The sequence below is a fragment of the Ranitomeya variabilis genome, chromosome 2 (assembly GCF_051348905.1).
Source record: "Ranitomeya variabilis isolate aRanVar5 chromosome 2, aRanVar5.hap1, whole genome shotgun sequence".
NCBI lineage: Eukaryota > Metazoa > Chordata > Amphibia > Anura > Dendrobatidae > Ranitomeya > Ranitomeya variabilis.
The window spans coordinates 31,747,696-31,763,714 of record NC_135233.1 but is presented as its reverse complement, the minus strand read 5'-3'; the positions used below and the strand labels follow the sequence as shown (position 1 = coordinate 31,763,714).

The 16,019-nt window shown below is 49.2% G+C and overlaps 1 protein-coding gene across 2 annotated transcripts in view; it reads left to right on the top strand.

Annotated features, from left to right (window-relative positions):
- The window catches only part of MARK1 (microtubule affinity regulating kinase 1), a 145,923-nt gene that overhangs the window by 112,604 nt on the left and 17,300 nt on the right, over window positions 1–16,019 (top strand). For both annotated transcript variants that reach the window (XM_077282249.1, XM_077282248.1), the window contains exons 7-12: window positions 7,378–7,434; window positions 8,493–8,729; window positions 9,375–9,494; window positions 11,476–11,575; window positions 11,660–11,772; window positions 12,064–12,217. In XM_077282249.1, the coding sequence (XP_077138364.1) occupies window positions 7,378–7,434; window positions 8,493–8,729; window positions 9,375–9,494; window positions 11,476–11,575; window positions 11,660–11,772; window positions 12,064–12,217 (781 nt within the window). The remainder of the gene's footprint in view (window positions 1–7,377; window positions 7,435–8,492; window positions 8,730–9,374; window positions 9,495–11,475; window positions 11,576–11,659; window positions 11,773–12,063; window positions 12,218–16,019) is intronic.

Sequence of the window (16,019 nt, the reverse complement as noted above, 5' to 3'; positions counted from 1 at the left end):
GATGTAGCTGAGCCGAGCTAATAACTGCGAGCCGAGCTAATAACTACATCTTCTTATCCCCGTTGGGGCCAATTCACGCGGCTGTAATACACGGACCCTGTGATAGTCAATGGCACAATTTATAAAAAAAAATTATTTGCAACATGCACAATAAGACCAAAATCCGCCAGGCAGAGCGTGCGCGCCCGTCCGTGGAGTCGACAGGCGCAGAGAATGCAACATGAACAAAGGATTGGGCATGAAATCCAACATGCCTGATCCCTGACATCTGCTGTCGGTGGAAAAAAGTCAGGACGCAGTGAAATGTAGCGCCCCCACTGCCGCAGGGCCGAGGGGTACCCGGTACCGGGCCTCTGAGTCTCTGCTCTGGGGTTGTCACGGTGGCTAGACCCGGTCCGTGACCCTGCTGAGGGGCGTACAATGAAGGTGGAGGTATGGTGATGATGTTATGGTGCGGTGAAGTGCCGGTCGCAGTAAACAACGAGGACACCAGGTTGCAGTCTCTTTACTGAAGGCTTCAGGATCCTCAGTCCGGAATACGGTTAACCAGGCTGTGCAAGTCCGGCCGGTCCGATGGCACCTCCAGAGTTCCCTTTGCAGGTGGAAATCTGTGCCTACCTTCTAGCGCTTGTGTGTTGTGGTCCTCCCCTGCTGTGCTTACGGGATAGTCCCCACAACTGTTGTGTCTGTTTCTCGTGTTCCCTCACAACTCGATTATGATGTTCTTCTTCGTCCCCCAGATGATATGGCTAGGACGCACCCGTATGACGGGTAGGCTCGGAGCTCTTCCTGGACCCTAGTGTCGCCCTTCTCCTGTTGTTGCCCCCTATGTCTTCTTAGGTGAATTGAGTGAGACAGCCCGCCTATAACTGACTGTCCTGCTGTAGGTTTGAAGTTAGGCCTGGAGCTCTATACTTCCTCGGCGTTCCGGCCACCGGTTGCGCGCCTCAGTAGGATGTTGCCTCATCTTACAGCACGACTCCTACTGGTATTCTCCTTGTTGCGTTGATCTCGTTTCTCACTCAGCACAATAAACCTCGCTTCTTGTCCTTTCTTAGGGCACCGCCGCGATCAGGTGCAGGCGCGGTCCCGTAACGTTCTCTCAGTTCGCTAGGCCTCTGTCAGGATCCCACCCCTGACAAGGACCCCCCTGAGTCTCTCCCCGCAACACCCTCTGCCACAGGATGTTGCCTGTTCGATTCCCAGTCAGCTTCCCTCTAACTTCCTATCTAACCCCCAGTTTTACCAGACTGTGAGGAGTGGCCTAATACATAGCACCCTTAGCTCCCCCTGGAGGCCAGACTGTGAAGTGTATTGGTGTCTGTGATACCTGGTCAGGTGAACTCCTTCAGTGCCATCAGACGTACCATAGCCCCCCTTAGCGGCGGAGCATCAGTACTGCAACGACCAGGACTCTGGGGCGCTGCACTCCCCCCCGGTTAAATCCAGTACTCCTGGACTGGGAAGAAAACAACAATACATGTCAGCAAAAAGACATACAATTTTAGAAATGCAGTAACAATAAGCAAATTTGAACAGAGCTTCCCTTTATGGGAGGTGAGGACACTTTAACGTTACAAACATGGTCAAATACTTTAAATAACGTACTATAAATAACTTTTCTTACCCAACCGGGTATTCTACTAAGTGCAAATTTTTGAACAATAATTTAACGTTGCCTTTAAGGACGTACACGCTGAATCCACTAAAGACCTTCTTATAAAACATTATAAGGCTAATCAACTTTTCTTCATTTTCCATCTTTACATCTGCAGGACCGCCTGTCTATCTGCCCCAGGCCTACTGCCTCTCGTTCTGTTACAGGACCGCCCCTTTCCGCCCGGGCCTTCTGCCTTTCTGCTACTATACACAGTATAGAACGTATCATCCATCTCTCAGTTCAGGATCACTGAGCCATCTCTGTATGGCTCCTAGGAGGACTCACCGACTAACCCCGTACGGGTTCACTTCCTGTCCTCATTCTCTAACACATTATTAAACATTCCTTACAATTAACTAGCTAACTACATATAACTGCTACATGTCAGCATTATTACTTCTTTTGTCAAAGTATCATCATTCTCTAAGTGCTATCGATTAACGTCCCCTTTAAGAAGGGACCAAGTCTCTATGAGGTAGTGCAACTTCTCAAGCTGCAAGTCCGTATGCAGTAAGGACTCTGGTGCTGTTTCCAGGAACAGTTTCTTCGCAAAGAGTCCTTTCTTTTGTAAAACCAGTAGAGGACACCTTTAAGAAGGTGCAAACTATTTACAATGAGTTTGTAATCATGCAGTGTTCATGATCCAGCAGTTCTTTCAACAATGATAAAACAGGAAATAAAAAACAAAAAGCAGAAGAAGGGATCCCGGGTAAACAAAGGGATCCCTTTAAGAGTTAACCCTCATTGGGTTGTAGCAGCAAGAAGACAAACAGTTATCTATTTACATTTTCGTGGTATCGAGGTTTAGTTGGATTCCAGTGATGGCCCCCTTGCGTGTTGGCCCTCACCTGCCACAACATAAAGGGCGTCTGCACCCTGGATAGGAGTTTGCGTACTCACAGTTCTCCTCGGGGTGATGATCCGCAGGCATTTGGCACACAGGGAGATTGGAGCAATGACCGCTGGTCCCGGGGAGTCGCCGGATGGTGGCACAGTCACTTCCGGCTTGTATTTGCGCACATGCAAGGCATACCACCCTTTGTCTCCCCAGTGGCGGGTGTACCGGACTCGGTCCCCCGGGTAAAGATCCCGGCCTGGGTGTCCCTCGATGAGGTGCGCCACCACATCCCGCCGGTTCACGAATACCTCCAACGCAAGACCGGGCTCTTTGATGAAGCCCCAACCTCCCTGCAGCCGGAAGGCGCTGATGACTCCATAGCGCTGCGGGCCCCAGTTTTCCTCAGCAGCTTGCCTAACCCGGGCTTTAGCCTGAAGGTCCTTTTCCCGCTCTGCCTGACGCCGGAGCTCTTTCTTGCGGGCCCACTCCTCTTCCTGCTGGTGCAGCTGCTGGCGATATTCCTTCTGGCGGATGACCTCGATACTCTCCCCCTCCTCTTGGACATCCCCTGGGAACCCGATCAGATCGGTGGTGGCCGCATGGGTCCACTTGAAGGTCACCCATTCTCCCTGGAAATTTACGGGCTGTTTGGTGGGTCGCAGGGGGTTGTCGGCCGTCTGCAGGGTTTCCCAGGGCCTCTCGCATTCAATGCGACTACACACCCGTCCGGGTGGTCGTGGCGGAGGTGAGTCCACATCCACCAGCAAGGACTCTTCGGTCGCCGCGGCAGGGTCGGCGCTGTTACCTGCTTCCGGAGCATCTCCGGCGCCGGTCTCCTCTGCTGCCGGCTGCGGTACCAGTGCCTGGTGATGACGCGGTCCCTCACTAGCGATGGTCGCTCGCTGGCACAGACTCCGGAACTGCCGGCACAGCTCTTCCACCTCCGCTCCGAGGATTTCCTGGTCTGCGCAGCCTGGTAGGAATTCCCTCGGCTCCCATTGGCGGGGACTGGTGCGGGTCTTCTCCCCCTCTCCTGGGTGACTTCCGCTCGCCATGCTGCCAACCGGATTCTGCCTCGTGGCATCCAGTGGTTCTTGCTCCTCCCCGTCCGGAGGGCGGCCTCTCTCTCTCTCACCATCCCACACTAGGAGGCGGACATTTCTCATTGATGGACATATCTCCCAGACATAGTAGTATCTGTGAGGGGCTGGTTCCACCTTCGCGCCACTCTTCCAGGCTACACCCACGATGACACGCCCTATCCTTCCTGCACGCCACATGGTACTACAATGGCGGCGGTTTTGGTGGGAACTTTCGGCGGAAAGTGGCAATACACAGTCTTTGCAATAAGTCACAGTCCAAGCACAATTCAATCACAGTTCCAAGGCACACATGACCTGATTCTTCAGGCTTAAGTAGATCCTGTTCGTGACGCCAAATTGTAGCGCCCCCACTGCCGCAGGGCCGAGGGGTACCCGGTACCGGGCCTCTGAGTCTCTGCTCTGGGGTTGTCACGGTGGCTAGGCCCGGTCCGTGACCCTGCTGAGGGGCGTACAATGAAGGTGGAGGTATGGTGATGATGTTATGGTGCGGTGAAGTGCCGGTCGCAGTAAATAACGAGGACACCAGGTTGCAGTCTCTTTACCTCTTTACTGAAGGCTTCAGGATCCTCAGTCCGGAATACGGTTAACCGGGCTGCGCAAGTCCGGCCGGTCCGATGGCACCTCCAGAGTTCCCTTTGCAGGTGGAAATCTGTGCCTACCTTCTAGCGCTTGTGTGTTGTGGTCCTTCCCTGCTGTGCTTACGGGATAGTCCCCACAACTGTTGTGTCTGTTTCTCGTGTTCCCTCACAACTCGATTCTGATGTTCTTCTTCGTCCCCCAGATGCTATGGATAGGACGCACCCGTATGACGGGTAGGCTCGGAGCTCTTCCTGGACCCTAGTGTCGCCCTTCTCCTGTTGTTGCCCCCTATGTCTTCTTAGGTGAATTGAGTGAGACAGCCCGCCTATAACTGACTGTCCTGCCGTAGGTTTGAAGTTAGGCCTGGAGCTCTATACTTCCTCGGCGTTCCGGCCACCGGTTGCGCGCCTCAGTAGTAGTAGATGTTGCCTCGTCTTACAGCACGACTCCTACTGGTATTCTACTTGTTGCGTTGATCTTGTTTCTCACTCTTCACAATAAACCTCGCTTCTTGTCCTATCTTAGGGCACCGCCGCGATCAGGTGCAGGCGCGGTCCCATAACGTTCTCTCTGTTCGCTAGGCCTCTGTCAGGATCCCACCCCTGACAGGGACCCCCCTGAATCTTCCCCTGCAACACCCTCTGCCACAGGATGTTGCCTGGTTCCAACCCAGTCAGCTTCTCTCTAACTTCCTATCTAACCCCCAGTTTTACCAGACTGTGAGGAGTGGCCTAATACATAGCACCCTTAGCTCCCCCTGGAGGCCAGACTGTGAAGTGTATTGGTGTCTGTGATACCTGGTCAGGTGAACTCCTTCAGTGCCATCAGACGTACCATAGCCCCCCTTAGCGGCGGAGCATCAGTACTGCAACGACCAGGACTCTGGGGCGCTGCAGAAACAATGTCCGAACACGGACCCCGATGTCCGGACCGCCAACGGGTCTCCTAATCAGGTATTCGGATCAAGTCGACCTGCGTCCAGTCCGTCAGTGGTGCTGCCAACTGGACCGCCACCGATCCGACGCTGACGACGACTATATAGAAGGTTTTTCCAAAGCAGCTCTGGAGGTGAACGGAGCCATTGATGTCTACTAGGCATGTGGCAGTGCAGAGGTTAACCCAGTATTCACCAGCCGTGCATAAATGGAAAATCCTCTCTCCCTCCAGTGGATTATTTTCCAGCAGGGCCGGTTCGTGCACTAGATCCCGGCGCTGCTCGGCTGGTGCGGAGCGGCAGCTGTTGGCATTCTGCAGGGGTGAAGCCTATAAATACCCGTCACGCAGTGAACTCTCAGGATCAGCGCCATCATTAGCCGCTTTCTGTTGCCCGTATACTTTTTGTTCGCTTACTACAGTTTGGACGCTGTCCAGGCCGCTGATAATCTTCTATGGGAAAATATCTGGAAGTGCCACAAGATCCTGATGCCAGCGACCACCCTTGGCAGCCGAGCTCCTGCTCTAATGGCGGAGATCAGAGACCCCTCTAATCTTGGCCATTTAACCCCTTTGTTGCCTCCTTAAAGAGAGACTGCAGGATAATGAATCGAGCTTCCTGCTTATGGCGGAGTAGAATAGGGACGGCTCGTTTGTCCACCCTGGAATCTGTGATCTGTTATCTGCCGACAGCTTATCTCTTCTAATGACAGGGATCAGAGAAATCTCCAATCTCGGCTCTTTATCGCCTCGATTGATGCCATCAAGAGAGACTGCAGCTTGGTCAAAGAGGCCTCGTACTGGAGGCTGAGTTGAATAAGTACTGTCCATTTATACACCATGGAACTGGTGATCAACAGATGACGGCCGAGCTCCTACTCCAATGGCGGGGGTCAGAGAAATCTCTAATCTCGGCTGTTTAGCCCATCAATCACCACCATTAAAAGAGACTGGGGCATAATGAAACAGACTTCCCCCTTATGACAAAGCAGAATAAGTGCGGCTCTTTTGCCCCCCTGGAGTCTGTGATCGGCGGTCTCCTGTATTGGCAGGGATCAGAGAAATCTCCGATCTCGGATGCTTAACCCTCTAATTGCCGCCATTAAGAGAAACTAGAGCTTGATCAAGGAGGCCTCCTGTAGAGTAAGTGCTGCCCAGTTACCAACCCTGGAGTTGGCGGTCGACTGACTGATGACCACCTAGTTCATTCTCTAACGGCCGGGATCAGAGAAATCTTCAATCTCGGCTGCTTAGTCATATTATTGCCGCCATTAAGAGAAACTAGAGCTTGGTCAAGGAGGCCTCCTGTAGAATAAATACTGCCCGGTTACCCACCCCGGAGTTGGCGGTCGATTGACTTATGACCGCCTAGTTCATTCTCTAAAGGCCGGGACCAGAGAAATCTCCGATCTCTGCTGCCTAGCCCTCTGATTGCCGCCATTAAGAGAAACTAGAGCTTGATAAAGGAGGCCTCCTGTAGAATAAGTGCTGCCCAGTTACCAACCCTGGAGTTGGCGGTCGACTGACTGATGACCGTCTTTTTCATTCTCTAACGTCCGGGATCAGAGAAATCTCCGATCTTGGCTGTTTGTTCCCTTGATTGGCGCTGTCAAAAGAGATTGGAGCATGATTAAAAAGCCCCTTTCTTTCCGAAGAATAAGTATGACTCCATTATCCACCCTGGAGTTGGTGGTCGACCGGCAGATGAAAGCCGAGCGCTTAGAAATCTCCAATCTCGGCTGTTTAACCTCTCAGTTGCCGCTATCAAAAGAGACTACAGCGTTATCAGAGGCCTCCTCCCTTTATTCAAGACATTTTCTACTTATGAGGGGTTACCAAAACCCCATTTGCTTCTGTGGAGTTCAGCTGCAATACCGGATGCAGCCTGTAGACAGAAGTGGCGCTGTTTTTGAAAGAAGGACGCCAAGATTTTCTAATACTGTTACTGGGATGGTCCCGAGCTGTAGTAACAGGTCTTTGCAGGCAAAGATGCCACTGGAGAGCCGGGCCCAGGGGCGGTGGTGGTGCAGCTACTTTTCTTAGGGTGTCTATTCATCTTAAAGGGATTGCTCCAAAATCAAAACTTATCACCTATCCCGATTTTGGAACAACCCTCTCATTTTTCTTATGAAAACGTAATCTAGTTGTTGCTATTGGCACTAACTCCACTTGTCCATTGCTCCAGTTTTATTATATCTCGCCCATGAATGTGATAATGGTAAAATACCTTCATGCTGACTGTTTCCTTTACCTCTTTTGTTTAGATAGTGTCTGCCGTGCAGTATTGCCACCAGAAGTGTATTGTGCATCGAGACTTAAAGGTAATTATTTTTTTGTCTCGTGATTTTTACGTGTTTTCTTTGTACTTTTACTATATTAAGTTTTTTTTAATGATTTTATGTCTTTAGCTGTTTATTATAGAGACGTGATGCAGGAGCTCCCTCTGGTGGTGACAGTTCAGACTGCAGGACACAAATTATATATTTTTTTTTACCTATTTTATTCATTTTAGACTCAAAAAGAACATCCGTTGTATAATCTATTTATCCTATGCATAAATAACGGGATTATTGGACTTCCCTTTGAATATTTCCATTATTGTAGGATGATTTTTGTTCTATAAAGACATTATAACCAGTTATGCGGCTATATGACAGTTTCCATAGCAGCATGTAGTATAGTCCTGATAGTGCGAGTTGCATCCAAGCAGGAAGCATTGGTATAAATATCTCCCTATCCAGTCTAGCTTAGATGGTAAAATACTTGGTGGCGGGAGGTTTTTCTTTGTGCAAGTACCGAATTATAGGGAAGGCAGATGGGGCATCTGCACAAAGGCCTGTGCAATATTGGGGCCTCCGACACTCAGGTCAATCCAGCCCTTTTGTATAATTATACTGGAACAGTGCACCATCTAGTGGTCATTCTTGGGACTGCAGCTAATTAAGTTTAATAAGCGCTGAGCTGTAGTACCACTAAGTTGATCATTGTTGGGGTGTCGGTTGTCGGTCCCCCATCGATCTGATGATGATGATGCTATCCTAAGGCTTGGTCATCAGTCGCTTACTACTAGACAAACCCTTTACGGTACCCGTACACCTTCAGTAACTATTGCTCCTGACCCCTAAACACACAAGGAAAGAGAAGTGAACCAACTCACGGAGAAATTCAAAATGTCCCATCATAACAGATGGTATCGGGGGGTGGAGGTGAAAAGGAGTCGGTAGACCCCAACCCTTATATGTTGGCTAATCATCTGGGAATCCCCTTTAAAACTGGTGCCTGAAAAGTTTAATTGTTGGTTATGGAGCTGCAGTACCCGACACTGCCTGTGGACAAGAGTGGCGCTGTTTCTGACACATTAATGATCTTCTCTGGACAGGCTGAAAACCTCCTCCTCGACGCGGACATGAATATCAAGATTGCAGATTTTGGCTTCAGCAACGAGTTCACCATCGGGAACAAGCTGGACACGTTTTGCGGGAGCCCCCCGTATGCTGCACCGGAACTTTTCCAGGGAAAGAAGTACGACGGGCCCGAGGTGGACGTGTGGAGTCTGGGGGTCATCCTCTACACACTGGTCAGCGGCTCTTTACCCTTTGATGGACAGAACTTAAAGGTGAGGGAGGCGGGTGAGGAATAAGGGGGACAGGTGGAGCAGGGTTTGGTGCTGCAGAATATGGAGGAGCTCCGCAGGCCGACCCTACCTGGTCATCGGAAGATGAATCCTACGGATTAGTGACAAGTTCTTAAAGGGGTTGTCCGTCCACATCATGGTATAAAGTGGTGGCATATGAGTAGGATATGGCATCGCTGTGGAATCTGGGGGGGATTCAATTTATGGGATCCCCTCTGATTCAGAGAGAGAGGGGGCAGAGTGGTAGGAATAAAGGGAATCTTCCCAGTGCCCGGCTACAGGTCCCTGCACAGTCGTGATACCACCCTCTTTGCTGTGCAGGGAATTGCAGCCGGGCCCATGCACGTGGAAGCAGCGCTAGACCAGTGCGGAGTTTCCTGTGCCCTCAGGATAAGTGGGGGTCTCAGCGGATAGTGGGGCAGATGGATGGATGGAGGGCCCTCTGTATCTCTGTTCTCTAAGGACCCGCACATGGCTGATCAGCTCCCTCCAGCCATCCTAGTGAGGCAGCGCACGTGATCAACTGCCATCCGTTCTTGGGAAAGGGAGACGACATCTGTCAGATTCCCAGTCTTCTATGTCCTTGTTTTCCTCATGTGCGATAACGTGACACTTTCTGTATTTTAGGAACTACGGGAGCGAGTCCTGCGAGGGAAGTACCGTATACCCTTTTACATGTCCACGGACTGTGAAAATCTTCTCAAGAAACTGCTTGTACTGAACCCTGTGAAGCGAGGCAGCCTGGAAGTAAGTCACCGACAGACACCCCGACTGCTAATCAAAGTCACTCCTCCATCACTCCTACTACAGAAACTCCTGAGACATAACGCCCATGGTGTAAGCGAGCAGGCGCACAATACACGTGGTGTAAGCGAGCAGGCACATAATGCCCGGGGTGTAAGGGAGCAGGCACATAATGCACGTGGTGTAAGCGAGCAGGCACACAGTACACGTGGTGTAAGGGAGCAGGCACATAATGCCCGGGGTGTAAGGGAGCAGGCACATAATGCACGTGGTGTAAGCGAGCAGGCACACAGTACACGTGGTGTAAGCGAGCAGGCACACAGTACACGTGGTGTAAGGGAGCAGGCACATAATGCCCGGGGTGTAAGGGAGCAGGCACATAATGCACGTGGTGTAAGCGAGCAGGCACACAGTACACGTGGTGTAAGCGAGCAGGCACACAGTACACGTGGTGTAAGCGAGCAGGTGCATACTGCACGTGGTATATGGGAGAAGGCACATAATGTACATGGTGTAATGGTGTAAGGGAGCAGGCACATAATGCCCGGGGTGTAAGCGAGCAGGCACTTAATGCACGTGGTATAAGCGAGGAGGCGCATAATACACGTGTAAGCAAGCAGGCGCATAATACCCGTGGTGTAAGCGAGCAGGCACATAATACACGTGTAAGCAAGCAGGCACATAATGCACGTGGTATAAGCAAGCAGGCACATAATGCACATGGTGTAAGGGAGCAGGCACATAATGCACGTGTAAGCAAGCAGGCACATAATGCACGTGGTATAAGCGAGCAGGCACATAATGCACGTGGTGTAAGGGAGCAGGCACATAATGCACGTGGTGTAAGGGAGCAGGCACATAATGCACGGGGTGTAAGTGAGCAGGCACATAATGCACGTGGTGTAAGGGAGCAGGCACATAATGCACGGGGTGTAAGTGAGCAGGCACATAATGCACGTGGTGTAAGTGAGCAGGCACATAATGCACGTGGTGTAAGGGAGCAGGCACATAATGCACGTGGTATAAGCGAGCAGGCACATAATGCACGTGGTGTAAGTGAGCAGGCACATAATGCACGGGGTGTAAGTGAGCAGGCACATAATGCACGTGGTGTAAGTGAGCAGGCACATAATGCACGTGGTGTAAGTGAGCAGGCGCACCCTCAGCGTATACATAGCTGAGGGTCATTTTCCGGGATCTGGGGGTATATTTGGTCTCTATATATGTATTCTTGGGTCTTTAGAGATGGGGGATTTGGTCGAGAGCTTGTACAAGGGGGGTCCATTCTTGAAAAAATTAAAACGGGATTTCTTATCTGGGTATAAAGGGGGTTTCACGTCTGCAAAAATGTATTGATAGGGGTCTAGCCTGAGAGTGTACACATGTTTCTGGGGTCTATACAGTAGAGCTGGGGGTCTGAACTCTAAATGTATATATGGGGGTCCGGGGTGCCTATGCAGAGGACCTAAGGTGTATATAGATGGGGGTCTGGTCTGGAGGATTTGGAGATTGGTGGGGAGTTTTGTCTTGGAGTTGGGGGTCTGCATAGATGGGGGGTTCTGGTCGGGGGGACATATTGATAGGGGGGTCCAGTTTAGGATCTGTAGAAGGCAGGAATTGTATAAAAGCTGAGGTGTAGTCTGGGGTTTGCTTACATGGGGTTTATTTTGGGATCTGTACAATAGTGGGTGTAGTCTGGGGGTCTGTCGATATGGTGGTCTGTTCTGATATAAAGAAGTCTGGTTTGGGGGTTTTTATATGAGGGGGGGATCTGGCACATGCAGATTGAGGGGTCTACATACATTTGGGCACCTACATGTAGATACGGGGTTGTCCAGAGTCTGTATGGGGCTTGGCTGGGGGTCTGTATTTATGTTAGGGGGTCTGCTGACTCCACTCTTCATCACGTAGGGGTCTCCGCTCACATCAGAGCTGTACGTTAATGGCGACTTTATGTGATGAAGACGATTTCTTTTCTCCGCAGCAAATCATGAAGGATCGATGGATGAACGTCGGCTACGAGGACGACGAGCTGAAGCCGTACACCGAGCCGGAGCCGGATAACAATGATACGAAGAGGATAGGTGGGCGACGTGGCGGAGCGAGCAGAGATCTGCAGCGTTGTGTGGGATATCGGCTTTACAAGGGTTTTCTTTTCCATTTTGCAGATGTTATGGTGACGATGGGATTCTCTAGAGAGGAAATCACCGAGGCTGTGGTCAGCCAGAAATATGACGAAGTGATGGCGACTTACCTCCTGCTGGGGAGAAAACCTCCAGAGGTAAAATATCCGTCGGTCCGTCCTCACTTTTTTTTTTACAAACCAGACACACTGGACTATTTATAGATTTAAAATAAAAAATGGCCGCACTCCCATACTAGAAAAGTGAAAAATTACCTTTATACCGGGTCCATCTGCAGGACATTGTGATGTACTACACCTCCATTCCAGCTGCCGCCACTTAGCTTTTTTAACTTTTTCTTGGGACGTTGTAAACCATGATCATCGGCGCGGTTCACACTTATTTTTTTAGGACTTGGTAGACTGTAATAATCCCGTTTTATCTCCCAGTTTGAAGGCAGCGAATCTCTCTCCAGTAGTAACCTGTGTCAGAGGTCCCGGCCAAGCAGCGACCTGAACAATAGCTCCGTGCCATCTCCTGCCCACATGAAGGTCCAGAGAAGTATTTCCGCCAATCAGAAGCAGAGGCGGTTCAGCGATCATGGTGGGTCCCTTTTTAAGAGCGTCCAATATTTTATCAATATTTTTTTTGCATGTCTCCTGCCTTCCAGCATTGTCGCCATTGTCACTTTCCAAAATCAGGAGGAATGTTTAATCCCACTGATATGAATTTAGGAGACCACGTTGGAAAAAAAGGAAATCCAGCAGAAAAACTTGTGCAATTAGGGTTCGCTCACATCTGCGTATATAAACTCACTGAGATTCTCAGCCGCAAAAGTTGGCGAGGTCCATGCGTTTTTTCCTCTTCTAACATCCATCCGTATGCTGTGCGTTGTTAATATCATCTTTTACATACTGTAATTATCCATGTACCCATATATACTCGAGTATAAGCCGACCCAAGTATAAGCCGACCCCCTAATTTTGCCACAAAAAACTGGGAAAACTTAATGACTCGAGTATAAGCCTAGGGTGGGAAATGCAGCAGCTACCGGTAAATGTCAAAAATAAAAATAGATACCAATAAAAGTAAAATTAATGTTTTTGAATGTCCATATTGAATCAGGAGCCCCATATAATGCTCCATACTGTTCATTATGGCCCCATAAGATGCTCCATAATAAAATATGCCCCATATAATCCTGCATAAAGGTTAATAATGGCCCCATAAGATGCTTCATAGACACATTTGCCCCATACAATGCTGCACAAATGCTGATTATGGCCCCATAAGATGCTCCATAAAGATATTTGACCATATAGTGCTGCACAAACATTGATTATGGCCCCATAAGATGCTCCATAAAGATATTTGCCCCATATAGTGCTGCACAAACGTTGATTATGGCCCCATACAGACACTTGCCCCATATAGTGCTGCATAAACGTTATGGCCCCATATAGTGCTGTACAAACGTTATGGCCCCCATATAGTGCTGCATAAACGTTATGGCCCCATATAGTGCTGCACAAACGTTATGGCCCCATATAGTGCTGCACAAACGTTATGGCCCCCATATAGTGCTGCACAAACGTTATGGCCCCCATATAGTGCTGCACAAACATTATGGCCCCATATAGTGCTGCAGGAATGTTATGGCCCCATATAGTGCTCCACAAACGTTATGGCCCCATATAGTGCTGCACAAACGTTATGGCCCCCATATAGTGCTGCACAAACGTTATGGCCCCCATATAGTGCTGCACAAACGTTATGGCCCCCATATAGTGCTGCACAAACATTATGGCCCCCATATAGTGCTACACAAACGTTATGGCCCCCATATAGTGCTGCACAAACGTTATGGCCCCATATAGTGCTGCAGGAATGTTATGGCCCCATATAGTGCTCCACAAACGTTATGGCCCCCATATAATGCTGCACAAACGTTATGGCCCCATATAATGCTGCACAAACATTATGGCCCCATATGATGCTCCATACAGACACTTGCCCCATTTGCTGTTGCTGCGATGAAAAAATAAAAAATCACATACTCACCTCTCCGTCGCTCAGGCCCCCGGCACTTGCTATATTCACCTGCTCCTCGTTCCGGCGCCGATCAGTCTTCAGCGTCTCCTGCACTGACGTTGAGGCAGAGGGCACGCACTAACCACGTCACCGCGCCCTCTGACCTGAGCGTCACTGCTGAAGATGGAGCGGCGCCGGAACGAGGAGCAGGTGAATATCGCGCAGCGCTCCCCTCCCCGTTATACTCACCTGCTCCTGGCGCTGTGAAGTCCCTACATCCCCGCAGCTTCTTCCTGTAGTGAGCGGTCACCGTTACCGCTCATTACAGTAATGAATAAGCGGCTCCACCTCTATGGGAGGTGGAGCCGCATATTCATTACTGTAATGAGCGGTACCATGTGACCGCTCACTACAGGAAGAAGCTGCCGGTGCTGGGGAAGCCAGGGACCGTGCCAGGAGTAGGTGAGTATAATTAGACAGCCCCCGTTCCCCCTCCCCTGCCGACCCCTGGGTATGACTCGAGTGCAAGCCGAGAGGGGGACTTTCAGCCCAAAAAAATGGGCTGATAATCTCGGCTTATACTCAAGTATATACGGTAATTTAAAGCTACTTTACAAACTAATAAAGCAATCTTATATACACACATAGATAGGATAGATATCCCGTAGATATTTAATGTCACAAACCCCCTACTTATAATAAACTACTACCCCTTATTGCCTTTCATGTGGCACTAAAGGGTGTTTAGCCTTATTTAACCTATTAAATAATTCATTAAAAAAATGGCATGGGATCCCCCTTTTTTTTAATAACCAACTAAGGGAAAGCAGATAGCTGTGAGCTAGTCTTATTATTATGGGAAGGGGCCAATATCCATGGACCTTCCCAGCCTATTAATATCAGCCCCCAACTCTTTGCGTAACCTTTATTGGTTTTTAAAAAGGGATGAACCGAAAAAAAAAATGTGAGGTCACCCATTTTTTTTTTTAATAACCAGCAAAGGCTAAGCAGACAGCTAGGGTCTGATATTAATAGTCTGAGAAGGGTCATGGATATTTACCTTTTCCCAAACTAGTAACACCAGACCTCAGCCATCCCAGAAATGGGGGATCCATTAGATCCACCAATTCTGGCGCTTAGCCTCGGCTCTTCCCGATTGCCCTGGTGTCATGGCAATCAGGGTAATGGTTTTGGGGTTAATGTCAACTGTGTAATGTCTGCTAGAACACACAGAGTAGCGTGAGAAGCCGACTGCAGTGATGAGTTGCGACGTCAGTAAGTTTATCGCAGTTCACAGCTGGCGGTTCTCAAGCTAGTCTTTGCGGTCATGTTACTGATGTCACCACTCATCACAGCTTCCATGTAGGGGATTGTCGTGGGACCTCCTTTTTATGGATTTATGGCGGACGACTTTGGTTTATTTTATTTTTTTATGGTAATAAATGGGTAAAAAAGGGTAATTGTCTGGGAGTGCTTTTTACAATTTAAAAACTTTTCTGTGTCGGGGTTTGATTCTTTTGACTACGGGGTTAGTAATAGGGGTGTCTGATAGACGCCTCTCCATTACCAACTCCTTGGCTTGATATCAATGGACATTACACAGCTGACATCAACTCCAAAATCATTACCCCGATTGCCAATGCACCATGGTAATCAGGAAGAGCCGAGGCTAAGAGACAGAATTGGCTGGGGGCTGATGTTGTTAGTATGGGAAGGGGCCAATATCCATGGCCCTTCCCAGACTATTAATATCAGCCCACTGCTATCTGCTTAGCCTTTGCTGGTTTTTAAAAATAGGGACCCCACATATTTTTTGGGGGGTCTCCTCTTTTTAATAACCAGTAAAAGCTAAGCAGATAGCTGCGGGATGATATTAATAGTCTGGGAAGCTCCAGGGATATTGGCTTCTTCCCAGAATAATAACACCAGCCCCCAGCTGTCAGCTTTCCCTTAGCTGGTTAGCCATTTTTTTTTATTCATTCATTCATTCATTCATTCATTCATTCATTTATTTATTTATCAGCTAAATGCAAGTACACAAAACTACACACCGCACTGATTATATATCTCACTGACATATTTCTATATATCTATTCTGACGGTTCGGACTGTGAATTTACTGTACTTTTCTCATGAAATATTCGGTTTCCCTTGAGATGAATGCGTAAAAATTGGATGGCACTCGCATGGGCCGTGTGCCCTGCAATTTTTTTTTTCGTTTTGCATCCATTGACTTGCATTGGTGACTCTTGGACATTTTACGTGGCCACTCGCAACATGCTGTGACTTTTTTCCTCACCCCAATTCCAGGTGAGGAAAAACTTGCAGATGAGCATTGCCTCATTGAATAACATTGGTGAGAGTGCAATGCAAT